Here is a 27,376-nt window from a genome sequence, read left to right on the forward strand (position 1 = left end):
TCTACCTTTGTTTGTCTTTCCCTTTCTCACCTTCTTTTTAATTTTTTTAAACAAAATTTGAACTCCGGGATTTTTTATTTTTTGAAATACCATTGGGAAATATGTTTTTCATTGGAATCGAATTTTGAGTATACATATCTCTAATCCAATCAATTGTCGATTGAGCCACCTCTTGTTGGTAACTCGGGTTTTTTTTTTCTTTTTTTTATGAAAGTTTATGTTCTCTTTCGTTCGCACAAGGCTATAGCAATCCACTTGATTTTGGGTCAATCAGTGATATTTCTAATAGAATTAATCAAATCTACAGTATTTATCTCAAACTCAAATTCAAACGGTTTTATGTGAAATTTGAAAAACAATGATATTTCAATTAAAATTGATTAATTTCAATGTGTTTATCTTCAATTCCATTGTGAAAAATACAATAATATTTCAAGGGCGTGGTTATAAAAAAAGTTTCTAAATTATCCAAAGAGTGAACCAACAAATAATGAGAAAATTCAAGTTCATCAAATTTGAAAATAAGTGACAAGTCAAGTTCATCAAATTCTAAAATAAGTGACATGAATGTATTATTTCATAAACAACGAAGGTGATGTCATTGTTTGGAGGATAAGAAGAAGATTTGTAAACACGGATATCTTTCAGCGACCTAATTAAAGTTTACCCTTTTATGAGTACAGATTGCATGAAATTTTGAGAAAGTATAGGATAATATGTAAGAATAAAAAGATTGTTTGCGAGTTATTACATCAAAAACAATATACTAATATAGTACAAAGATTGATGCGCCTCAGATCCACATTGACTGAAAGTTGTACAAGGTTGTATTAAAGAGTTGACAGCCAGTTCCCAACAATCGGATTAATAATTGCTAATCCTTTTTTTTTTGGTAATAAAGTTGGTAGAATTGAAATCTCAATACATATGGGCCGAGGCATGTATTGGGCCAGTGCTAGTTATTATTGGGTTTAGGGTTTTTTTCCAGCTTAATTACTTGGCCCAGTAACCATCCGAAGATAAAGAGTTGAAGACATATATACATCACAGTTTTCTCTACCGTTTTCGTGCGCCTTTGAAACATATCTGCAAAACCAGCAAAGCAATCACAGTGAAGTAGAAGATGGCGAAGAAGAAAGATAAGAGGGTGAACGTGTCGGGCAAAACGAAGCATTCCCTTGACGCCAACCGCAAGGATGGGAGCAGCGTCAATTCCCGTAGCGCCGCCACCGTGCGCCGCCTCAAGATGTACAATACAAAGCCTAAGCGTGACAGCAAGGGCAAGGTCCTCAAAAACGATTTCCAGTCCCATGACCTCCCCAACACGCGTATCCTGCCAGATCGCGGATGGTTCGGTATGTTGAAATTTATAATTCGCATACTTTATTGTCCTTAGTAGTTCTGTATTTGTAGTTTGGATTGATGTGCCGTGTATAATTTACGCCCGTTAGGTACATTTCTAGCATAATCGTGGCCCCGCTGTACTTTTGATTGATACAGTGTTTGCGTCCAGATTATGTGTATGCAGTAGTCTATAATCAGCTTTTGTGCTGGACTTTGCAGAGAATACACAGGTTTTGAATCAGAAAGAGCTTGAAGTTTTCCGTGAAGAGCTCCAAAGCCGGATGTCAAATAACTATAATGTTATTTTGAAGGAAAGAAAACTGCCTTTGTCCCTCTTAAATGATCACCAGAAGGTATGAGAACCTTTTGAATCTGGCTTCTTTTTCATTTTTGAAGAGAATTGAGGAGGCTTTTAGTGCATGTACGAGCAAACCCAGATTGTATAGTTTAAGGACGCATACCTTCTTTTGGCTGCTGAATAAAAATTTTGCTGTGAATAGAAGTCTCTTGAAAAATATGTGGTTCGTTTTCTATTGTGGCATGAAAAGACGGACATAGTGTAGTTAACTCTACATATGTAGTTACTCTTGAACAGATCTAGCACATGATTGGATGTATGCAACCTGATGCAGTTGAATAATGCTTAATTCAAAGGATGGTTTTATGTGGCCCAATTGGATAATTTTAATGTTTCTTCTAACTAATGTTGCAATAATGCTCACTCAATCTGGTAGTTAGAATTTATGTGGCGTATGTATCATGTATGGACATATTTTCGTCGTGCTGATAAGTGGTTTAATAGATGAGGATCAATGTAATTCGATAAGTTGGAGGTCAATCCTTGTAAACCATATTTTACTTGATTCATCTACCACCCAAAATTCAGGTGATAGAACTTTACCTTTTTTCAGCGGGAAAGAGAAATATTTCATAAAAAAAGGGCGCCAAGGAGGTTTGATATAGTTTTTGAAACTACTAATGTAAAAATAAATTTTGTTTAGGATTGAGCAACCAAAACCTAATCCCAAATTAAACCCAAACCCTAGGACAAAAACTCTCAATTCCTTGATTTCTTAAAACTGAAACATAACTGAATTAAACTTCTAATGAAATCCTGAATCTCTTAGGTAGGATTGAATAAACTCACCTTCCCCTCTCATTCTCTCACTGAGCGTGTCTAAGGAATCTCTCTCCCCTATAGAAAATTTGCATAAAAACTCTCATTATTATTCATTCTTCAATTGCATCCATATATATAAACTCCTAGTAATCCTAATAACATAAAAACTTTCTTCAAATAAAACTAGGATTCCTAAATAGGTAAACTAATAGGAATCTAATTCTAACAATGAGTTGACTTAGCAAAATAACCTAATAAAAGACTCATAAAACATATAACTAATAATAAATTTGAAACTCCGAAATACACTTACTAACTTATGATTCCTAAAATTAATGGTCTTCTTGCATCAAGGTTCCTCCCACCACGGACAAATATTGGATAAAATGTGTTTAGCCAATTGTCTTTGACTACGGTAAAGTTGGTTACACTGCCTCAAAATCCCTTTTGTTCCCTTGCTTCCATCGAACCTAAACGATAGCCTTGGGAATAGATGTTACAATATCATTCCACTCTCTTTCCCATTCTTGATATCTCTCCCTTGATCCCCATTTTACATTGGAGTAAAATCGTCAAAATCGCATTTTTACCAAGTTTAATGATTTTAACTGATTTTGATCTGTTTCCGATGCCACTGCTAGTTAACTAGGCTTCTCTGGGTATGATCGTAAAGTTTTGCGATCAAAATTGCGATTTTGACTACCGTGGTTCCACCACTATTCCTTTTGTGAATACTCCAAGCATTAAAATGCATCTACAATTGAGGTAGAACTTGTTATTGTTAAGAATTAAGATTGATCTACTGGTGTAACAGACTTGTATAATTGCTACTTGGTTTACTTCTTCTCAACTTTTCTATATAGCAAGTCCGAGTTCATCTTCTTGATAGAGAGCCTTTTGAGGATGCATTTGGATCTAAGACAAAGAGAAAGCGCCCAAAGCTATTGGCAGCTGACTATGAATATTTAGTTAAAAAGGCCAGTACTTCTCAAGGTAAGTGCACCTTCTCTCTTTGAACAAGTATTTATTATTGTCTTCGTAGTTGGAGGGTAAGTTTACCAATATCTAAATGAATGAGTCTCATAGGGACTAGTGCATTGACTAGAAATTTGGAATTTAAATGTGCCAATATGGTCTTCTCTATTATCTGGACCTTTGTGATTAACTCTGTATTTGGAACACAAACGACTACTGTACCTTACAGTTTCTAATCTTTACTCCATAGATGCTTTCGAACAGAAGAATGATGCTAATGCATCTGTTGGGACAAGTGTGGGTGATGGATTTAGGGACCCTATCCGGCATACAATGTTTGAGAAGGGCCAGAGTAAACGTTTATGGGGAGAACTCTACAGGGTGATAGACTCGTCAGATGTTGTTGTCCAGGTAAATCTTCCTTTTCCTCTATATCCGAAGACTTCATGTTGATTTTTTCTCTCTTTTTCTTTTCTTTATCCATGCCAGAATATATGCATTAGCTTTACTTGAGTTATGTCATGACTTTTTGGTAGCTTTGTTAGTTTGTGTCTCTTTCACCCACTTTTTTCTGCTCATGTGTTTTTGAAAATGAGGGACGGGAGGGGGTGGGGAGGAGGAATTTATTTCACATCAATTGCATTATCCACAAATTAGCAGGGTTTATTGTGGAAAAAAAATAATGCTACTGGGTAATATACTGCCACTGTTCCTACCATAAGTATGCAAGAATCTAGAATCCTCATTTTGGCCCTTGTTTGGGAATTTTTTAAGAACGTTGGTGTTTTTTTGGTAGATCTTATATATGATTGCTATAGGTTATTGTTCATGTAAAAAAAATATATCGTTGCATAATTAACCTTGGACCTTTTGTTTTTGACCTTCTCATTTCGTCTTTCTCAATTCTTTATGTTGGAGGTTCTGGATGCTAGAGATCCACAAGGCACAAGATGTTATCACTTAGAGAAGCATCTGAAAGAGCATTGCAAGCAGAAGCACATGATTCTTCTGTTAAACAAGGTAAGTGTCATTCTTTATGTCCGATTGAAATTTATCTGGTGAAATGTTAAGATAATTTTATCAACTTTTCCTCATTTTAGTGTGATCTCATTCCTGCTTGGGCTACAAAAGGATGGCTTAGAGTATTATCCAGAAAATATCCAACTTTGGCTTTCCATGCAAGCATCAACAAGTCATTTGGCAAGGTAAATGGACACACGCACAGAGCCACAAACACATATATTTGTTGATATCAGGTTGAATACTCTGTTGGTTTTCATTTTGCATGATTTTCAGCCTTAATTTTATCTCATCTTCCATATACTTTCTTATGATTTTCCTCTGGCGTTCCTTTCCTTGATTCGTTCAAAGTAGGATAAGGCATTTCTTCTTTCTTCCTCTCTCTCTCTCTCTCTCTCTTTGGAGAGCTATTTTTTTTGTTTGAGAAAGAAAAACTTGTGGCATTCATGAGTTGAAAGTTTATTTGAATCTACTGTATGCGTAGGATATGTGCAAACTGCCATCTATGCAAATTTATGTCTTAGTGATGTTGCTGATTAATGTTCATTCATTTGTTCAAAAAAAGAGCTTTTGAGGGTATACAAACAAACTTGGGAGTCATGCTAGATGGTTGGTTCAAAATTATTTAATTCACCAAACCATGCAAGTTTGGGATATGCTCCATGTTAGATGATATGGACTCTTCTATTTGATTGTATTCTTCCACACCATGTTGGTGTATCTAATTTATAAGCTTTCTTCTCTATTGAAAAGATTTTTTTCTTCAATACATTTATTATAAGTACTAATTGTCATGAATAAGTTTTTTAAAGTGGCTATTTGAAAATTTATCTTACTTTTTCAATTCATTCATCGTGTTTTTAGGGTTCTCTTTTATCAGTGTTGAGACAATTTGCCCGTTTGAAAAGTGACAAGCAAGCAATATCTGTGGGATTTGTGGGCTATCCAAATGTTGGAAAGTCATCAGTCATCAACACATTGCGTACAAAGAATGTAAGATTCTCCGACCAATGAATAGTTAATTTCATTCATGTGTTTATGTCAATTGGATTTATCACCTTTACTATGTCATCAATTTTGTAAATAAAACAACATTGGAAGGTTGCCTGCATTTAGAGTTCATGGGTACTTTTTTCTCTTAGAAAAAGGTGCGGTGCAGTTTGATTAAAAAACATTTACTGCTCTCATAGGCCAGGTAATTTAATACTCAATGCTTCCTAGTTTGAAGTTTTAATCAAATTAACCTTTTTTCTATGTGATTTTCAAGGTTTGCAAGGTTGCACCTATACCAGGGGAAACGAAGGTGTGGCAATATATAACACTCACCAAAAGGATATTCTTGATTGATTGTCCTGGGGTTGTCTACCAGAACACCGACACAGAAACAGATATTGTACTGAAGGGCGTGGTATGTTTTTCTGCTTTCTGTTGAAAATGCACATCAAACATTTTCTTATTTTGGCATTGGTCAGATGGTTGCCTTCTTTGTCATATAGTGTCATCAGGTAGTTGAGATTCTTTACAAGAGACATCAATTGTGTATTTGTGTCTGAAAAATTTTCTAATCACAATATCAGCTGCACTTTAACTTTGCCACTGATTCTTGAGCGGTTGAACGGTAGAAGGGTGAGCTAGCCAAGCCCGCAGGTGTTTGCCCTAGTAAGGTTCTGACCTAGGCTATTCACATGTAGGTAGGGGGTAGGTAAAGCTGCCGCCCCTATTAGCCTGATTTTGGGCAAAACGTTTTGCGTCCATTATTAAATTGAAGCTTTCACTTAGCCATTAAACTTCCCTCTTAATTTCAACTACATTCATCATTCGTTAAAATTTCCAACAACAAGAGTGCTGGTTTCTGCCGGTTTCAGAGAAATACTTCTTGATGGGCAATGATTCTGCTGTTATATAGATGTGTGCTTGCTCAATTTGTTCTTTTCTGTCTCAGGTACGTGTGACAAATTTAGAGGATGCTGCGGAGCATATAGGAGAGGTATTGAAACGTGTTAAAAAGGAGCACCTAGAGAGAGCATATAAGATAAAGGATTGGTGAGACACTTTTCCTCTATAATTGGCCTATTGCATTTTTGAAACATATGATGGGTTTTCCTCACTTGTTTGCTAGTGGTATTTCCCTATCATGTTGTTTGGTATTTTTAGTGATAATTTTGTTGTAAGACTCGAGGATCATGATTCTCTGAACTTCAGAAGACACTAATGGTTCCGGAAGAAGCATTTATTTTTGTTTCTTAAATAGACATGATTATTCAAAGAGAGATCATGATTACCTCTTGTGGTTTGATGCATTTCATTTTGCACCAGTTAAAATTTCCCTTAGAAAAGTCACAGTTAAAGCTTTAGAAGTTTAGAATAATCTTCCCTGTAGTTTTGTCTTTCATTGTTGTCGGTGTGTTGAAGTGGATTTAGAAGTTGGCTTATATACGAGAAGATAGGTGTCTGGTGGCCCAAACAGAAGGGGGATAAAGCAACTCTATTTTCTCCCTGTTCTCCGGACCAATATAGACAAGTGGAGTCAATTTCGGTATCTTTGCTGTGCTAACAAACAGCATTTGATATGGTTCTTGAAATATGTACCACAAGCAGTTTTATAGGGTCTGACTGGAAATCTTCATAGATCTTGGGTTTACCTTACATACTAAATTCGTGCCATGTGCTAAGATTTTGAGCTCAATCTCATGAAGGAAATGCGAAGGGAGTTTAGAAAATCACCATGAAAACCACAGGACAGCAATCAAAGCACAGCAATCATTTACATTTCCCTTTGAGAGAATAAATAGAAAATCATCTGCTTTATCTGCTAAAAGTAATATTACTCCATTTTCGCTGCATGCCTTTCATGAGTGAATCCGCCTCTGTATCTCATAATGGTATCTATGTATGTTGAAAAGGATAATTCTAATTTTAGTTCGAAGCAATGGTGTGTTTCAGTTCAATGCAATACTTTTTGTTGTACAAGTAATGTATTTATTATTATTTCTATTTCTTTTTGCTCTTTTTTCTTTAGTTATGCCTTTCTTATTGTAGTGAGAACCCTCTCCACCTTTCTTTATGGCATTACATTAGCACTTAATTATATGGCTTCAAAAGTTCCAAGTTTGTGACTTTACCTTGCCATGTCGCTGTTTTTAGGGAGGATGACAATGACTTCCTAACACAATTGTGCAAGTTAACAGGCAAGCTTTTGAAGGTATGCTGGATATAATCTCACTGTGGTATTAATAATCAAAAGATAACTCACAATGCTTCTAAAATTGATGTCTGTTCAGTGAAACAATATTTCATTTTATTAAAGGAAAGACAGCTAGCTACCCTATGTACAACAGGCAATGTGGCAGTTTCTGCTTCTTCTTATGCTTTTCTTTTAATAAGTAACATTGCATTTATTTAGGGTATATTTAATTGACTGTACAGGGTGGTGAGCCCGATTTAGTGACCGCAGCAAAGATGGTTCTTCATGACTGGCAGAGGGGTAGGATACCCTTCTTTGTACCTCCTCCACAACAAGAAGAGGATTCATCAGAGGAACCCAGTGTGAGTGGAATAAATACAGAGGCTGTTGGGGATGGTAATCAGGCGGCTGCGGCTTTTACAGCCATTGCAAATGTCATTTCATCACAGCAGCAAAGTAGTGTACCAGTTCGAAAGGATCTTTTTGATGATAATGATCTAAAGGAGGAGGAGACAGCTGACCAGTCTTCATCTTCTGATGATGAAGATGAAGACGAAAATGACCAGATTTCCTCTACTGATAATGAGAAAGATGACCAGCTTTAATCTACTGATGATGTGAAAGATGATCAGGTTCCAGTAACTGAGGACGATTAAGAAAACCAATTGCTAGTAACCGAGTCATAAATTTTGATACACACACTTTGCTGTAACTTGCCCTGTTTTCTCTTCTTGTCCTTCTTGTTTTTGATGTTCTAAGTTGTAAAACCATTATTGACAATTTTGGATCAATCAAGGGAAAGACGCCAGCATACATTGATTGGGACCTCTGCAGGTGAATTGTGACAGAAAGTAGGCTGCAGTCTTAAATCTCGGTTCCTCGCTGTGGATTGAGTTTGTTAACTTTAATTGCTTGGCTTGCAACTCAAAGATTTCTCATGTGTGCCTGCATGTGAATGATTCAATCTTCTCGAGCTGTTGCACCCTTCTGACCGCTCGACCAGTGACCTCATAATGCTAAAGCTGGAGGGGATGCAGTGTTTTGGCAAGTCTTAGAATGTCAAATTGTACTATTTTATGTTCCTCTAATTTGTATAATATTGTTTTAGCTAAACTTCAGAAAACTTTAAAAAAAAAAAGAAAAAAGGAAGGAGGGTCGGCAGGAAACAAAATGATTAGCAGATGAGAATGGTAGTGGCATGGAACATATCGTTTATATCACAATTAATTAACTAAAGAAGAATTCGTATCATGTGATAAAAAAAGTATGTAACTTATAAGGTCAGGTTAGTGGGAGACCCAAATACATATATAGTTATAATAATAATTATATTATTCTTTTAGGCCGTCTGTAAGTAATTATATTTTGTTCGATACTTTATGTTAGTTGCAGTAGATATATATGCATGTTATCATTATGGATTAATTATAAACTGAAGTGAATAAACAAGTCACATATAACGAACATCTTTAAAGTCTTCGTCTACAAAGACCGCACAACTATTTTCTCCTCTCCCCACACCCACTAAATGTCCAATTAAGAAATGATGGTCCAAAAAAATGAACCAATTACAGCAACAGGGACCTTTCTTATTGTCATCTACCGAAAGAATTTGACACTTTTTTCAAGGATGGCCTCGCAAAACAAGCTCAATTTCCTTCAACCGAAAAAAAGAATGAATTGTAAGATTCCTCATTTGACTCGATATACAAATTGTAGTTTCTATTATATCGTTCAGACAAGGGATGGATGGGAGGTGTCAAAAAATGCAGGTCTGTGAGCAAGCTCTCATTGACAAAGGATCCCGAGATTCACATGTCAAAGAAGTTTGCTGGGTCTTCTTCTTGATGGACCTCCAGGAAAGAGCTTCATAATCCATCCTAAGACCCTTTCCACCACCTGGTTGAAGACACAAAAAGGCATATAATTATCAGTTACCAATCTATTGCCAAGTCAATGCCAACCAAAACTTGATAGGCCAAAAACAAATGACAAAAATAGCATACACAAAAAAGGTTATGTTATAATCAACGCTTTCCAATTCTTGTTTTCTGTTTGAACAAGGCGCTATTTGCACTTTGTTTCTAGTAGAACTCTGTGCTACGCACCCTTTTGACTCCTTGAAGCTACTAAATTTTTTTTTAGATAAAAGATTAATGTAAGCCATCCTTACAACAACTGCTTTTCCTTAGTTACACGCTAATTCCCCTCGGGAAGTAGTAACACGTCGAAAATATTGAGCGAGAGACAACGAGAGAAAAGGGACATAGAAGGGTTTTTTTTTTGGGGGGGTGGGGGTTCAGGTCCAATCTAACGAGAAGACTTGACATTGGCTCTTATATATAACTCAAAAGGCCATATATGCAATTGCAGGAGTTAAATGCTTCTCTGCAATATACATAAATTAAAGCAGAACCCAGTACCTGGGTCTAAACTCAATAAAACTGAAAATCAACACAGGAAAGATGACAATTAATTTAAGAGGGAAATTGACTGAACATTTGAGGGCAAACAAAAGGCCTGTGACAGCACTGGGCCTGGTGGTGACTAATGCAAATCAGAAATTCCCAAAAGAGAGCGGAAGGTCAAAACAAAAACAAATAACCATACAGAGAGGATGATGTCACACACGCTGCATCCATCAATTCAGTTCAATTATTCTTCAGCCTGTAATTTTAGTATTTCCCTTCAAAGGCAACAAGCCTTAATTTCAGATTTAAGATCGGTTACATGAACCCTTAGTTAAGCAAAACAGTATCTTGACACTTGCAGTCCACTGTAGATTCCCTGTCAGAAACTACCCTATATAAACTGCACTCTACCCCATTCATATCCATATTCTTCATATAACTCATTAAAGATGATGAACCTCAAAAAAGTTGGTAGAAGTGCCGAACAATAGTCAGATACTAGCATAGAATATGTCACACATTTGTAATCCACAGAAAGAACAAATTAAACCAACAAATACAAAAGCTAAGTATTACTGTAGTAGTAAATTGCTCTTACTCTCTTAACAAAAAGTAGAAAATATCTAAAATGATTAAAAAAAGAGTAAAACAGCAAAAGTACAGAAAAGGAAAAGAAGTATATAAGAAAGAGCAATCGAATATTCCCAATCTCCTCAGGGACCTATTGTAAATTAAAAACAAGACATCCAGATACATCCATCATTCATTACGTTATTTTTTTGAATGCAAGAAACCTTCCATTTGAATGTACTAAAGTCCTAAACCCTAGAGCCTAAAGGTATCATTCACAGTAAATTTTGATGAAAGTGGCAATTGAGGCTCAAGGAACCCAGCATGCAAACAACACTAAAAATAACAAAAGACATACTGGTTCGCATTGCAATCAGAAAGTGCAGATTCTAAAACAAATCAAAATATTACAATACTACCCGTCAAGAGAACATACCTCGTCACCTTCGTCATATGGGGTGTTTTCCTGAATGGTCCGAGAATCTGGCAATCTTGCTGGAATATTCTCATTGGCCATACTTTTAGTGGTCAAAAGCTCTAGTCTTTGAGTTTGAGCTTCAAGTTTTCTGGACAACTCCTTGTTCAAATCCTTCATTTACTCCAAAGAGAGTGAGTTAAACACAATTTTAAAAATTCAGACAGACAAGAAATAAAACAATCATTAACTTTGCATAGAAATAGAACAATTTAAGAGCCTGGAAAAATTAAAATAGTTCTACATAATGTTTAAAACTGGACCCCGAATCATGATATCAATTCGTGATGAGCGTTATGAAAGATTATCCAAGAAGCTCAATTCTACTATTGCGCTCGTATGGAATTGTGGGTTTTGTTGTGTGCATAGTGCACTACAAACCATGTGCGTATAAGAGCTTCCAAATGAATGCTTTATGAATCACACAACCTATATAAGTGAATGTATAAATCAGACATGGAACGAGAATTTAAACAACCACCCTTAACTACTACAACTTCACCGACAACCAATGAAAACAACACAGCTCATTTCACCTACAATAGAACAGTACTCATCTATGGGGTTCACCAGAATTGCATATAATAGACGATGAACTCAAAATAAGAAATATTGAAATGAAAAATCCTATGAGGAAGAAGAAGCAAGAAAATTGTTAAAAAAAGCCGCGGTCTGTAAGTACTACTATCACAGCGATCCTCTTCAATTAAATGATAAAGTAGGGGAAAAAGCAAACTTGAGTGACCACTTTCTTGAGTTGTTCAATTATTGAGCCGGATTGTTGGCAATGCAATAAAAGACAACATTATTACAGTGGCATATATGTACATAAAGCACAGGGAAACGCCAACTATTTTGACCATAATCAGCATAAGATTTGATTTAACGTATTGCAAAACAATTAGGAAAAGGCCTAAATCATTCAATAAATAGGGTATCATTGATGGAGATCCAACGAGCAAAAAGAGAACAAAAGGTATAGTTAACTGCTGAAATCAAAGAAAATATGTAATTAGAAAAAGGCTAACACTTTTCGATATATATCAGACAGACTTTGCATGTGGCATAAATGTGAAACTATTCCAATCGTTAAATAGTATGAGATCATATGATCAAGGGGAAAGATGGACCCCACATATAACGGTTACAAGTGTACTCTTATCTATTAATGTGCCCCCTACATACAAGCATTATGATTATTTTTTTTGAACTTTTTTCCCAAAGGTAATAATTAATAGGTAGTTAAATCAAAGCATACACTGGATAGTACCAATATAAGTGTGTATAGTACATGAAGGTGCTCCTCAAGTGCCAATGACCTGTGATCTTTATTTCTGCTTAATGGCAACAAGTTGGCATGAAAACAAACATTTGACATTTACCAAAGGAACAAGCAACAGTATGATAACCAGATGATTACATTAATATGCGTGGCCAATTAGTAAATATAACCAATTAATTCTTTGTCTGATAATATATATATATATAAGAAAATTCTCAAGTGAGGGATCCCTCACTTTATTTAAAATGAGGGATCCATCTAACACCAATCATTTGATGTAAGTGTGGTGCCCACAAGTGATGGGACCAGCGCATGAATGGTGTTAGATGGATCCCGCATTTTAAATAAAATATGGGATCCCGCACTTGAGAAGCCTCTATATATATATATATATATATATATATATATATACCCAACTCATTTCAGATCCACATATAACATGGCATAAAATTCTATCATATTAAAAGCTACCTTTAGCTTGGAGCAATGAGATGACTCAGACGCCAATGCTTGTGTCAACTCTTCTTTCTCCAATGCTAACTGCAGCCAGTTATAACCAATAAAAATTGGAGAACAAGAATAAGAAACTTATTTTGAAAAAATTAACTAGTACTTTCTTTTTGGGGAGGGAAGGAAAAAAAAAGGAATTTAATTAAAGAAGAAGATTTCAAGAATAAATAATACCTCAGATATTAATGCATTGATGTTTTTAATCGTCCTCATTTGGTCGGGGGGAATATGCATAGATGAAACTTCAAGATTTAATAGTCCATGTTCATGTAACAAGGGAAGACCCTCAGCTTCGCTTCCAACATTAGAAGGTTGTGTTTCCTGGTTGGAAGTCTCTGTAATAGCATCAGAAATTAAATTACTAAATTAAAATACAAAGACACAATATGAATCCTAGCTAAAGCGAGAAAAGTAATATTGAAAAGAAAATCACCAACCAACCATATGAGCTTCTTACAAACAATATAAATTTTAATGAACGACGGTTGAAGAGGTGGGGGAAGAAAATATGTGAAACGGTCGGGAGGAAATCAACTTGCAACTAATGTGAAAGACAAGAGTTGGACACAGAAAAATACCTACCAGCATCATGGAAATGGCATCACAGCAGACTGGTAGGCATTCAACCCTCTTGACCATGAGTTCAGGGATCCAAACCCCCTTCTATCGCAAAAACGCATGTGCTCCCCCACCCCCCCAACACAACAAAAAAAGGTTGACCCAAGTTCAACATAAAAATCAGGCTCATATGTAAGAATGGGCCAACTCGCTTAGATTACGATTAGAAGGAAAAGTGTTGCTATCATTGATGGAAACTCTCACACTTGAAAGTTCCACATTGGTGATGAAGGACGGTGCAGTCAATTTATCAGCGTTGCCAGAGTCTCATTCCTCAGAATCAATTTTGGAGCTTTTAGCAAAGTTATGCATAATCTTTTCGACTACTTACAGATATACTTTTTTTCCTGATGTTTCACCAGTATACTTCATAAGTAAGCCATTCATTATCCATTCTTTCAATAAATGTACTGTTTACTACAAAACAAATCTATCATAAAAATGCACTCTGCCTCCATTTAACAAGTCATGACAAAACATATTGAACGGAAACTGAATAACATGGTCTGTGCCAAGAAAATCAGCCTTTCGATTGTGAAATACCAACAGGCACATAATTACAGTAGCTCCAACCAAACAGAGTCTTTTACCTAAATCTTCTGTAGTAGTGGCTATATCTTTTCTCTGAGTAGGACCCTTGCTAGCATCAATAGACTTGCCACCAGAAGCTTTCCGTAACTTCGATTGCAATAGTTTTTTCTCTGTTTCACAGGGAAAAAAGTCAATGATTAGGAAAAGATTACAACAAAACCGCACCCCAACCCCAAAAAGAACCCTTATGACCTAGGACCAAAAAAGCCTAACCCTAGGTAAGAGGTTCAAGTGCCCCCTCTGCCCAAAGCTTACCTTGAAAAAAATAACCCCACCCACCCCCTTTTAAAAAAGAAGGGGGAAAAGAAACCCAAGGTGCAATAAAAAAATAATGAAACAAACAAAAGAGAAGGATTGGAAAACAACCTCTGGCTAATGAACACCCCATTTCCCCTTTGGCCCTCCCATCCCTTTATCTCCCTTAAAAATTTAATGAACCGCAGCAGAAGTACACTTACCTTCTTGAAGAGCATCGATAGTTGACCGTAAATCTTGACGCTCTTTCCCCATACTAGACATCTTTTTTCTGTAACATTCAGAATGATTTGTTAATGTCAAATGCCATTGATTACAAAAGTAACTCGTTGCAAAAAATTGAAAGCATAGTAAACAGATTTCTTTTGTGGGAAGGCAAAATGTGGACAACATGCTAGAAAAGAGAACTGAAGCAATAAGAACAAAAAATGGCACTTCCTATAACCCACAAGGATATTGCTCCAATTGTACAAAATTCTAAAAAGTGATGATTGAGTATCAAAGGAAGAATTAGGCATCCTTAAGACAAGCTTACAGAAATTGTTCTCGTGGAATTCTCTCTCCAGTGACAAGACCAAAAACAAGTTCCTTATAATGCTCCCATGTTCATCATGTGGTGTATTTGGGAAGAGAAATCATAGAATCTTTGACTCAAAAGGAGATCTCCTTTGTTTTCTTTGTTCATAATTGGTTTAATTGTATCAAATTTTGGTGTTCCTTTCTCTATACCAATCTGCTAGAGACATTTATCCCCGCCTCCTTGAAATGCTCTCGGTTGCACCGCCTTGGTGCTTTCATAACTTGTTAACCATTGTGCATTATCAACAGATTGCAAATTGTTCATGCCAACACAACTTAAGATTTGATGATGTCCAAGCAACTTTTCAAAGATATGAAACAGTTTACTGATATTTACATGAAACTATGTGCCGCACATAAGAGTGAAGAAGTAATTACATATACATACTTGTATGAAGAAATTTCAGCTTCTGAGTTCTCCAATTGCGTTGCCAGCTTTAGCTCACTTGACCTCAATTTGAGGGCCTATGTAAAAGCAATAACAAAAACTGACATAAGTAACTCATAATACCAGAAGCAAGTCGGCTTAGCATCATAGAGAAATCTAAGATGGAGAAGAAAGTTCGTAGGACGTTGAAAATGTTCTATCCCGCAAATTAGATTTTAAAGAGCTAGTGAACTCTGCTCAATATGTCATTAGCTCATAAAGACCATCCAAACAAGTTTGTCAGATCTAATGGCTAGCAAACTTAATGATAGAAACAGCAGCAGAATGACAGAATCATCATCTTCCCAGGTCAGCCACTCCATTACCAACTCCAACAATACGTATCATCATTTTTTTAATAGGAAAAATAATATGTATTTAATGAGGCACAAAGGGGTGCCTCCTAAGTACAGTCAAAGAAACTAGATCTATGCATCTGCTGATGAGAAAACTTTGAACCTACCAAAAGGTAGGAGTCTCCAGCCAGCCAACTATCTAAATCAACCACAAAGGAGATCAATGCCTTAACTGTTCTGTTCAATGCCGTAAATGCTCAAAGTAGTTTTAGGGCTGAGCTTATTGCATGGAATAATCTATCCACCTTAACACAAAAAAAAGAAGAATTTGCAGCTGGTTCCTATGGCTATTCTTTGGTGCTTATGGAAGGAAAGGAACAGGAGAACCTTTGACAATACATATTCTTCCGTTTTGTTCCTACTGGGAGTATTTGTTCTAATTTAAAGCTTTGGTGTTCTTGTAATAATCTTCTTGAGGCTATATGTATTGCCTCCTTGTAACTTTGGTGCACCTGCTTGGTTTTCTAATAAAAAAATGCCTCAAATGCTATCCAGCTTAACTCCTTCATTTTCCAGCCGGGCACAAGAGGGATTAAGACTAAAATTTTCCATGAATGAATTATCTAACTCATAACTCAAGCAATGAGTATAAATATGACTATCTTCACCAACTTCTTCAGTATCTTCACAATATACAGTGATCTTATACGGACAACCAAAAGGTTAAATATTTCTCCTCTTGTAGAAAGATCCACTACCTCAACATTATATTTAGTCAGTACAACATAAAATTGAGATTATTTTGAAACTTCTCACCATAAAGAAACATAATCATCACAAATGTGCTAGAATATATAAGCAAAACCTAGAATCCTGTAATGCCAGACTTTTCTGAAACAGCATATGACAAGTAGAGTCAAGGTTGAATCATCACATAGATGCATCATGCATACCAAGTGTAATCAACATAAACTCCAGATATCACAGTTCCGACAAAATCAGGATCATAAAATGGAATAAACAGGTTTTCTCATGCAAAAGCAAAACACTCAACTTATTAGGAATTCAGGACACAACATTGAAAAGTTAGGAGGAAAGAGAAGCATGTTAATTTTTAATAGCAAACCAATAGCAAAGGACTACCAAAGAAATATGCTACCTTCTCTTCCAAACCAATCACTTCAGAAGCCAATAACTTAGCACGTTCGTCGGCAGCACTGCATTCAAGCTGTGCATTTGCATATTCCATTTTTACAGACTCAAGTTCTGCCTGTTGAATTGCAGATTAGTTGAATATTGAGAAATAAAATGTATAATTACTTATATTGGCATGCAGATCATACAGCTCTACCACACATTTAAGATTCTTCACACATTACACATGCATCTTACAGCTACAGAGACAGAATAGTGATATAATCATCTATGTAATAGCATCTTCCCAAAATAATTGTCCATAACTGAACATAAGCAACACAATTCCAAGTAAATCTCCTCGCATTTTGAACATTTTTTAAATACAGACCAAGTGATGTTTTGAACTATCAATCACCGCCTGAGCATCTGTATTTTACCCCTTTTTTTTAACAAGGAAAAAAATTGTATAAAAACCAAGAAAAATCATTTAACATCCATACAAAAGATTTCCATGGCTGCCCTTCAGAAGAATTTAGCCATACTAAAACAGGATTCTAGGGTACTAAATTAGCAAGCTCATCAACGATCCTACTAGCTAAAAGACACTAATCTACGAGTCTTGACCGCTTAACTGCTAAAGCTCTTCTTTCAAAAAGAAGGGAAGGACAATCCATAAAAATAGCTGTTTACAATAAGCACACATATAGTAATGCCACTCGCTTTCTAAAAGTGAGGAGTAACAGAAAGAGGGAAAGAGAGGAGAGATGGGGAAGATTTTGTATTTTCTCTCTGCTTTTGTTGTACTTTTTGGGTGACACACTCTCCCTCTTGGTGTCTCTTCACTGAATTACTTCTTTTGTTGCTCCAGGAAAAAAATAAATTGCACCTCATTTTTCTGTGGAAGAGCAAGATTTGTGGAAAAATTGAAAGACGAAAATATTCAACTTTCAGTAAGAGATACTTACATGTTCTTTAGATCCCTAATGCCCGAACTAAAGCCCTACATATACCTATTGTTTCTGATGCCAACCCAAATATCAATCTTAAAGACTAGGAAAATCACCTCCAACCAGAGTCGTGCTGGCAATTGAGATCTGCCATATGTGACAAACAAGAGTGATTGGCATTTCCAATCCCATGGTATTACTGAACTTAGAATCCTCTGAAAAAACTTCCTTCAAAAGCCCCATACAATAAGCTACCAGATAGTCCTTGTCACCTATAAATAAAAACAGGAAAATTGCCTAATGAGGTTTCTCAAAATACGAAACACAGGAAAATCATGCAAAAATCACACCGTTTTCCCATTGCCAACCAAAAGCTCACATGCCTCTTAGAAGCATCCAACACATCTCCTATACCCTTTCTTCACAAGTCACAACCCAAAATGGTCGTGCTGCGATATGATGGTACAGTGGCAAGCACATTTGTTCTTCATTTCTTCTTTATCAAATCAGGGGTTTGGAATAGTTATATAAGGTAAACTTTCCACCAACAGCAAGCAGAACCAAGCCACACATATTCTTATACCATAGTTGACCACCACCATGCATCTCTTCACACTATCATTTCTTTCCAACGCGAATCCCCACATCCATCTGCATAACAAAGCCTTACTGAAGGTATGATTTGCAAAGACATGAAGCATCAAAGTGGAATGTGTGACCCACTTTCACTTCTACAAATGGTACCTCCACTTATCGCCCAATTTTCCATACAAATTGACTCATTTCTTAAACCAATCGAGAAACTTCTTAAATGACCTATATCAAGCCCAGAGAAACTTATGAAGACTCAGAAATAAGCATTATCAAACAAGCTATCCATTTTCATGTTAAAAAAAATGCAAGTCAAATGAATGAACCTTGCCGTGTAAACATTCTTCCAGCAAAGCTTAGGCAAAGACAAACCAAAAGTCATTGATGTCACATGCACTAAGCAAACTTGTCACTAAATTAATCTAGAGAAGTAAAAGCTCATTACTGAATCGTAGCTATCAACTTCACAAGGTCTACACACTTCTGCAGTCTGCACTTGTGCAAAACTTTATCATCCTTAAATTGTTACTTAACTGTAGAGAAAGGTTGCAGTGATGTCACAGCACACAATGAAAACTTGTATTTCACACTTCCCAACTAAATTTTGTACAGCAGCACAATGGAAATGATAGGTAGTGCAAGCATACTATTAATATGCACATGCCGCAAACTTTTTTTTGAATGGAAAAAATTTATTAAGGCATCAAGGACGTGCAACCCAGGAATATGCACATATAGAAAACATTAAGTAGAGGATATCTGTTACTAACCAATATGACCTTGATTTCATCCTGTAACTTTTCCATGTCGAATTTTAATTGGTTGACGACACTTCTCTGAGGAAAACAATTTAATATATAATTAAGATTGACATTGAAGAAAAATAAGAAACAGTGTGAGATATAATATTAATATGATCAGAGACTTTATATTTATTCATAAAATGAGATGCTTAAATGAAAATGGTGCCATGAATAAACTCCTTCGCAATTTTACTTAATTAGAGTGCAAGACGAGGCGCAAAGTGATATTTTCACCTAAGAACCATGTCTGTACAAATTTTCTATTTTCATTTTTTAGTGGTAATCAATCTGAGCACAAATATAATACAAAACTCACAACCTTTCCCACACTGCATCTTGTAAAGGGGGGGCACTCCCTATGTTATGGCAATTAGGATTAAGACAGGAGTATTTACAAAACAGATAGCAGTCAAATAAGTTCAATCATGAACAATCAATACGAAAAAAAGTTAAAATGCCATAAAAAGAATAGTAATGTTCATGAGCAAACCTGCTGATTGTAACTATCTGTAAGGGATGAATTTTCTGCTGCTAAGGACTCTGCCAAAACTCTTGATGCTTCAAGTGCTCGTTGCAATGAGAATTTCTCTCGAGTCAAATCTTCAATGTGCTGCTTACAAGAATTTTTTGAGAAAAAGAAAAACAACAAAACAGATAAAAGCGAACAAACTCAGGTTACAGCAGCAGCTGCGCATGTAAAGCAAAAATAACCAAGAGAATAGCATGAGAGGAAATAAATAATATTGGTTAATTTTTCACACGAGAACAGGAAAATGTTTCAAGGAATTTGAGAAAATCATCACTCCAAAGACTCGATTGGTGAATTTTTTTAAAAGAAGGTGCAACCCAAATACATCAGGGTGAAGCTAAGCTGAAGGCATCTATAAGATAACCAGAGTTGGTAACCTAATAAGTACTAGACAATAATATTACAGTGCTGAAACATACATCAATCACTTTGGCAAGAGATTATCTACATTTTGGATGCTCTGGTGTATCTTTCTATCCATGTCAACCAGCAAGTAACATGTGGGGTGAGGATAGCCAATATCAGATACATTGAAGTTTTAAGAAATTTGGCAACAAATGCCAGTGGGTTTAATTACAATACACATTGAGAAAAAAAACATGAAGAACAGCTGATTATCTAGTTCTTACACTTAGACGTAACATCTAATTCTTACACTCAACGTATATTCTCCTCCACTTATAAGCATATTTGCTATATATGGTGGTATATCACAGCACACACCAAAAAGAGTGAAACATTGATTACCAATATTTTTTAGCAGTAAAAAAAGCAGAGGAGCAAATGAAGTAAATCTCACCACCCAAGGAAATCTCAATGTGCATTTACAATACAATAGTTACTTAGACTTAGACTTTTACAAAGACATTCAAATTCTTTCCATCCATCTCTTTCCCTTAAACCATTCCCAACACCATCTACCACAGCTCTCCCAACCCGACCTCCACCACCATCGCGGAAAGTATCAACTAGCATCGACAATGTGACACACCAATGGTGGCGGAGTGAACATTTTTTTGTACTCTAGGCTAGGGCCTTCTACTAAATCAAGGGATAGGGTGACATTGATAAGTCCATTGGAAAATACCAAGGCATGGATTTGATAGGCCGATAGGCCCCCCCTGCAACATGGTCATCCTATTAATGGATACAATAAACACTAACGGTCCTAATCTAAAAGCCCAATCAATCTGTTAAAGCTCAACCCATTGAATGGAAACATCAAATCGGAACATACAAATGGGTATTATTTAACCCTCTTAATTCTTACTTCTAGAACTAATTGTGTCTGAACTCATCCTTATCAGCATAGAAAATACACAATACTCGCTCTTTCCTGCTGATGCAGCGGGCCCCACCCCTTGGAGGACCTCGGCCTCTCAAGGGCGTGGGCTGTCAACCCCTCCCATTGGGCCATGGGCCTAGCCCAACCACACCAGGCCTGCAGACCATACACCCCAACCCATCATAATCCATTCCTGGAATATAGGTTGTTGGTGCCGGGATTCGAACCCGCGGCACCCTTTAACATAAGGTCCGCAGACGCTCATGCTAACCATTGAGCTCAATGGTTAGCATGAGCGTCTGCGGACCTTATGTTAAAGGGTGCCGCGGGTTCGAATCCCGGCACCAACAACCTATATTCCAGGAATGGATTATGATGGGTTGGGGTGTATGGTCTGCAGGCCTGGTGTGGTTGGGCTAGGCCCATGGCCCAATGGGAGGGGTTGACAGCCCACGCCCTTGAGAGGCCGAGGTCCTCCAAGGGGTGGGGCCCGCTGCATCATAAAAGTGCACTTTTATGATGCAGCGGGCCCCACCCCTTGGAGGACCTCGGCCTCTCAAGGGCGTGGGCTGTTGCTAACCATTGAGCTGCAGCTCAATGGTTATGTTAAAGGGTGCCGCGGGTTCGAATCCCGGCACCAACAACCTATATTCCAGGAATGGATTATGATGGGTTGGGGTGTATGGTCTGCAGGCCTGGTGTGGTTGGGCTAGGCCCATGGCCCAATGGGAGGGGTTGACAGCCCACGCCCTTGAGAGGCCGAGGTCCTCCAAGGGGTGGGGCCCGCTGCATCACCTGCTTATCCTTTTTCCCGTAAATAACCCCAAAAATTTCTTCAAGAGTATTAGTTTAGCCTCTGTGTGACTTTCCTGTTTGCATCTCCTTGGTGATGTTAAACAAGAATTATTTAAAAAAAAGAGTAGACGCCCCTCCCACTTTCTATATTGAAAAATTATTAAAAGAAATCTCTAAAAAGATTTAAGATGTATCTGGTCAATGAAATCACTGGGATGACCAAAACAAGGTGGTGAGGTACAAAAGTAGATAAATTGGACACTCTTCAGGCCCTCAAACCATTCCGCTAACAGTATTAGCAGAAGCAAACAAAAAATAATTTATCACATATACCGGATGGATTTACATAAGACTGGACATTAGTGTGGCAAAAAAAAAGACAGCAGTACAAAAGAAGAACATGCACAGAAATGCAGCAACAAAAGAATATACCTGCTCCAAAGCAGCAAAATCTTCATCTTGTTTAGGTGAATAAAACCCATGATTTTTCTCCAAGCTATTCTCATTAACACTTGGCTTTAGTATGTCAACTCCATTACTAGTAGGAACTGAAAACTTGGTGGAATGCTCAAAAGCGCTGGCCATATTAGAATATTTTGGCTTAGAGAAAGGTCCCGTAGTGTCAGTTTCTTTTGATAGCTTACTGTTGGCAGATAATCCGAAAGTATCTACACCAGCAACATTTGAATTACTGGACAGAAATGAGTCCTCAAATTCTTCCTGTTGCAAACTTGTTCCTGCAGTAGCTCTAGGAACATTGAGAGAATCAAGGAATGATGGACGGTATCTCCTAGAGTTCACTTCAGTTAAGCTCGAATGTAATGGCTCACGATCGATGGAGCTTCTGACATCTGAATCAAAGCCTGTGGAATCACTCGACTGAATATTTGCACCATGCATGCTGGGGGAACCACTAGCAAAGCTACTATGCTTTCTTTCCTCCAAGTCAGAATCCAAATGATCATTTGACTTTGCAGCACCATGCACATCTTCAACAACTTCTGTCATGGACACTCTAGAGCTGGTGGTAGGTTGAATAGAGTCTATCATAAAACCCCAAACACTTGGTGACAGTTGGTACTTTCTCATTTATGAAAAGTTAATTTATGAAAAGTTAAAGAGTCATAAATGTCAATAGAGAACAAAATGATATTCAAATACAACACCTAACCTTGTAAGAACGCAACAGCTATTTTTATATGAAAAAGAAGACATGAAAATTCAACAAAATTACCTTGGTAATAAGGCGAACTACCGCCGACTTCCAGCAAGCCAGTAAAACCGGGCTTCATAGGCATTTGAAAACCACCAGAATTCGAAGCTGAAAAGTTTGTAGTAAAATTAATATATGGAGAGCCAGAGAGGCTAGCAGCATAATCTTTCAAGTAACTGTTATTTTCTTTTGACTGAAAAGACTCCATCCCACTAGATCGACTGTAAGTGCTAAAAATCCCATCTTTAAGTGGTCTTTTTGGGGCTCCATTATAGTATCCAATGTCATTAGTCATATCTTTTCCCTCTTGGACATCAACTGTTTCAGTAGGTTCTGAGGCATCAAATTTCTGAAAATCTATATTATTTGCATGTGTTGGTGCTAGGTCTACCAAAGATGAACTACGATCATTAACATCCATATCTTTCGAATAACTTTGTTCACTTTTTTGGTTAAGACCAACTTCTTTGATGCCATTGTTCATATCTACACCAAAGCCTTCAACAAAACTTATGGGACCTTCAGATGTATTTGCGCCATCGGAGTATGTAACACGTTCAGCCTCTACATATTGTTTCTGAACTGTGCTAACATCAGAAGTGTGATGTTGGTTACTGGATGCAGACTTCTTGGCTCGCTCAGCTGCCTTTTTCTTGCGGAACTCCTCCAGCTGCAATAATAAGAAAGTGAGCAAAATAAGGTGAAAAAAAGACATGTTCAAATATTGCCGTCTCATGATAAAAGTAACTAGTAGTTCAAAAAATTTTAGGTACTTCCAAGAAAAGGAAACACTGACCACAAAGCATATTAATTCATACGGTTAAAGCACCTTGAGTGGCATTCTAAAACAAAGAAACATGCCCCATAAAGTAATATGGTTTTCAATTCTGAACAGGCCATCATTTATCTCCCACTGTCCCACAAATTCAAAAAAAGGGGTACAATCTTCTGAATGCTGTTCAAAACTCCACCGAATTTACATGAAGACCACTTGAAATCCTCAAAGCCAAAAGCTTGCACATGGCAGCTTAAGACTTTTACCATTGCATCAGCGATAGCTTTTGACTAAAAGGGAAATTTTTATAGAGATTATACTGAAGTGCATACTTAACCTAGCAAACTTCACAATTTCACATCAGTCATCACAATTCAAAGTCGCAGAAATGAATAAAAACAAGGAAAAGAAATTCAGTAACAGCTACATATTATCATTAGAAGTTTTTACAGGGTTATTGTTTCCTAAGAAAGATAAAAAGTTTATGAGGTATCATAGATACTGCATGCAGTCATCAATAATCTTTTTTATAATGACTAAATCTCACCACCATCTAATAATGTCAGATAATAAATATGGCCTCAAACTGCATTGAACATTGAATCATTTCCAATGTGATTTAGATTTTAGGAGGAGATTGAGCAATTAATTAATTACCTAGTGTGGCTTTTCAAATTTCCTCAGATACTAGTCTAACTGTTTAACAAATTCAGCTACAGCATATCAGAAACACGAAGGACAAGTCATGGTCACAATCACGCGAATTTATTTAACCTTTTAAGGGCCATGTTCGCTTGTCAAAAACTCAACAATAAGCACAATCTTTCATAATATGTACAACTTCAGTGCCAACCTACCTCCCCTTCTCCCCCATTACCTATACTTCACTTTAACCTTAAAAATTTTATGTTTTCTTTTCTTCTACCTTATTATCACTAGTAACTCAAGATAGAATAAAAGGGCTGTATATTTTGAGTCAAATTTTCATTTTTGTTGAAAGTATAACTCATTGGTTATATACTAGACTCAATGGGCCAAGAAAATTTTATGAGCCAGTTTCGGTTGCTATGTTATGCCCCTCCATGGTTATCCTAGTTTTCAACTCTAAGGTCGTTGGCAAAGCTCTCAAGCCATAGATAAAAACATAGTGTTCTATAATACATAATCTGCACACAGAGACAAAATACAAAAAGAAAAAAAAATGACTATAAAGATGAAGAAGAAAGAAGATATTCCCATGAAACCATAGAAACAAAACTAAAATAATGGCATGTCTAATTTCAGCTCCCAAACTAACAATAGATAGAAAATTCAAAACCCAATGCTAAATCAGCTAAAACACGAGGCGAAAACCAGCAATTACACTAATTTAGAAAACAAAATTTTAAAAAAAAATCTTGCCTGACACCACTGGTACAGACAATGGAGCTTCACCATAACAAGAATACCACTCCCATGAATAACACATGATGATAGACTGTGAATGCAAAAATACAAAACCAACCATCATCCCATATTTACCACTCAACACTAAAGTGATTTAATGTGAGAGAAAAATGTCATGAAACTTCAAATCAGCGATCCAATCGGAAATAATAATCGCAATACAATTCAAAAAAACCTGGTGATATCGCAACTAGGTGTAAAAACTATAAACTCGACCAATCAAAATTAATTATTTGCATGAAATCAAAAACAGGAGAAGGAAACCAAAAAGCGCACCTTCTTCTTTCCAGCTTCCAAATGCCCTTGTTTGCGCGAGGTCGGCAGCACCTGCGCTGACGCCATTGAAGCCCCTAATTCCACCAAAAACCCTCAAATCTCATAAACTCAGGCCCCAATTTTCACTCGCACTAATGATTACACGAAACCCTAAATACCATCAATCACCTTCAATTGAAAACTACCATTATAAACCAAGATCACAAAAAAAATCGAAAAAAGGGGCAATTCAGAAAAAGAAAAATGAGGAAGCCAACGGTGAAAGTTTTAACGGTAAGGTGATTTGAAAGTTTGAATCGGAAATGAAGGGGAATAAACCCTAGAATTAAGTACGGACAGATGAGAAATCGGGTCCGATCTGGTCGCGGAGGAGGAGGAGAGCTGTTTGTGAAATTGTTTCGGGCAGATCTCCTCCTTATTTCTTTTTCTCTACAAATTACGTTTTTTGTGTTTTTTTTGTGAGTTACGTTCGCACTTAAACAACACGTGGATACTGGTATTTTGATGCTTTCAATTAGACAAGATGAGGCGAATTAGGGGTGATAAAAAAAAACTAGAAAATATGTTTAGTTCGGATAATCAAATTTGTTCGAATCGGATTAAATCAAGTTTAAATGTAAGATATGTATTTGAAATTAGAGTCCAAACACAAAAAATTTGTCCAGTTTAAAATCGTATCCAGGTCCAAGAACACATCTATCTTGTCTGGTTTATAGACATGTCCGAACCTTAACTCGTATTAGGTTATTGTCTGGTTTACTTATCCGAATTTAAACTAATCTAGATTTGATCAATTAAGTATGTATGAAATTCAATCCGAATTAGAATCTAGACATATAATATTTTGTAAATATAAAATGTTGTTCGACCGTAATTGATTTTTTGCCACACCTAATGCGAATGCTCTTTGAATAGAGATACTGCAAAATTGTAAAAAGGTTAATTTTTGATTAATTTGGGAGAATCTCTTAAAAGAGACTGATGCAAATGTTTTAAACTCTAAAATTGTACAAATTATGTACTAAATCAGGCATGAATATTAATTACATTTTATCCTTTTGGCAAAAGCATTAATATTTATAATGTCAAACAAATAATATAAGATAAGATGAATTATGCTCTCTTTTTTAATCAAGAAAAAAAATCATACGCTATTTCCCTCTAGACATCTGATATTTGCCTAAATTTGCGTCGTCAGACATGCGCGCACATAAGTTTCTAACATGATAACAGGATAAGTGATCAAAAACTCAGTGCATGACTACAAGGGTATTTTTTTCTCAATGGAGATCAAACACGTAACCTTTTGAGTCCATATGATTTGGCCCTAAAGAGATTCACCAATTAGGCAATCCCCAAATGGTTTGAATTATGCTTGTCCCTTATTAATAATTTTAATTGAGTCACTAAATTTTAATCGTATCAATTTAGGTATTTTCATTTTTTAAAATTTTAAACAGTCTTACTGTCAAGATTAGCAGCATCTCCTTCTTCTTCGTGTGCTTTGGCTCTCAATAGAAGAAGTTCTTTTCGTGGTCTTTAGAGTGTATTTGAATTGAGGGATTTGTCAAGCGTAAACACTAATGTAAGCAACTCCTTTTCTATGGTAAAATAGTTTAATTGAGTATCGTTTGAGAGTCTGATTAGTATAGTAGGTCACGTGTGGTAGCGTTTTCCTTTGTCCCAAAACTGCTCCAATAGCATAGTAGCTAGTGTCACACATTAGCTCAAAAAGATAGCTCCCAATCCGATGCAATAATGATCGGTGCGGAGGTCAATTGTTTTTTCAACAAATTGAAGACATCTAGGCACTCTTGCGTAGCTCTTTGACGCAAGGAGAACAAACGAAGATTTTGTACCGAATTTCCAGCTTTCTCTTATGTTTGGTTTTTCTTGAATTATGAGATTCTTTGATTTAATTT

The 27,376-nt window shown here is 36.5% G+C and overlaps 2 protein-coding genes across 2 annotated transcripts; one reads left to right on the forward strand and one right to left on the reverse strand.

Moving 5' to 3' along the window:
• Positions 1–1,054: 1,054 nt before the first annotated feature.
• On the forward strand, positions 1,055–8,512 carry LOC120003877 (nuclear/nucleolar GTPase 2-like). Its single transcript, XM_038853016.1, has 11 exons — positions 1,055–1,355; positions 1,564–1,697; positions 3,328–3,457; positions 3,690–3,850; positions 4,358–4,459; positions 4,540–4,644; positions 5,324–5,452; positions 5,727–5,867; positions 6,402–6,502; positions 7,604–7,661; positions 7,886–8,512. Exons 1-11 carry the CDS (start codon positions 1,124–1,126, stop codon positions 8,246–8,248), a joined length of 1,656 nt encoding a protein of 551 aa, XP_038708944.1. The 5' UTR covers positions 1,055–1,123; the 3' UTR covers positions 8,249–8,512.
• A 559-nt stretch (positions 8,513–9,071) lies between these two features.
• Positions 9,072–25,922, reverse strand: LOC119998495 (protein BLISTER-like). Its single transcript, XM_038845849.1, has 13 exons — positions 25,455–25,922; positions 22,979–23,627; positions 22,177–22,787; positions 19,626–19,745; positions 19,103–19,168; positions 16,817–16,927; positions 15,323–15,399; positions 14,559–14,626; positions 14,100–14,210; positions 13,066–13,226; positions 12,853–12,921; positions 11,061–11,213; positions 9,072–9,542 (listed from the first exon to the last, which is right to left on the reverse strand). Exons 1-13 carry the CDS (start codon positions 25,518–25,520, stop codon positions 9,462–9,464), a joined length of 2,343 nt encoding a protein of 780 aa, XP_038701777.1. The 5' UTR covers positions 25,521–25,922; the 3' UTR covers positions 9,072–9,461.
• Between the last annotated feature and the right edge of the window lie 1,454 nt (positions 25,923–27,376).

The sequence above is a fragment of the Tripterygium wilfordii genome, chromosome 1 (assembly GCF_013401445.1).
Source record: "Tripterygium wilfordii isolate XIE 37 chromosome 1, ASM1340144v1, whole genome shotgun sequence".
NCBI classification, from domain to species: domain Eukaryota; kingdom Viridiplantae; phylum Streptophyta; class Magnoliopsida; order Celastrales; family Celastraceae; genus Tripterygium; species Tripterygium wilfordii.

Excerpts from the sequence above, each read along its gene's own strand:
- LOC119998495 (XM_038845849.1), bottom strand. The coding sequence starts at position 25,520 with ATGGCGTCAGCGCAGGTGCTGCCGACCTCGCGCAAACAAGGGCATTTG. Across the intron at positions 19,169-19,625 it reads CAGATAGTTACAATCAGCAG|AGAAGTGTCGTCAACCAATT; the intron begins GTTTGCTCATGA and ends TGTTTTCCTCAG. Across the intron at positions 12,922-13,065 it reads TCAATGCATTAATATCTGAG|TTAGCATTGGAGAAAGAAGA; the intron begins GTATTATTTATT and ends AACTGGCTGCAG.
- LOC120003877 (XM_038853016.1), top strand. The coding sequence starts at position 1,124 with ATGGCGAAGAAGAAAGATAAGAGGGTGAACGTGTCGGGCAAAACGAAG. Across the intron at positions 3,458-3,689 it reads AAAGGCCAGTACTTCTCAAG|ATGCTTTCGAACAGAAGAAT; the intron begins GTAAGTGCACCT and ends TTTACTCCATAG. Across the intron at positions 4,460-4,539 it reads TGATTCTTCTGTTAAACAAG|TGTGATCTCATTCCTGCTTG; the intron begins GTAAGTGTCATT and ends TCCTCATTTTAG.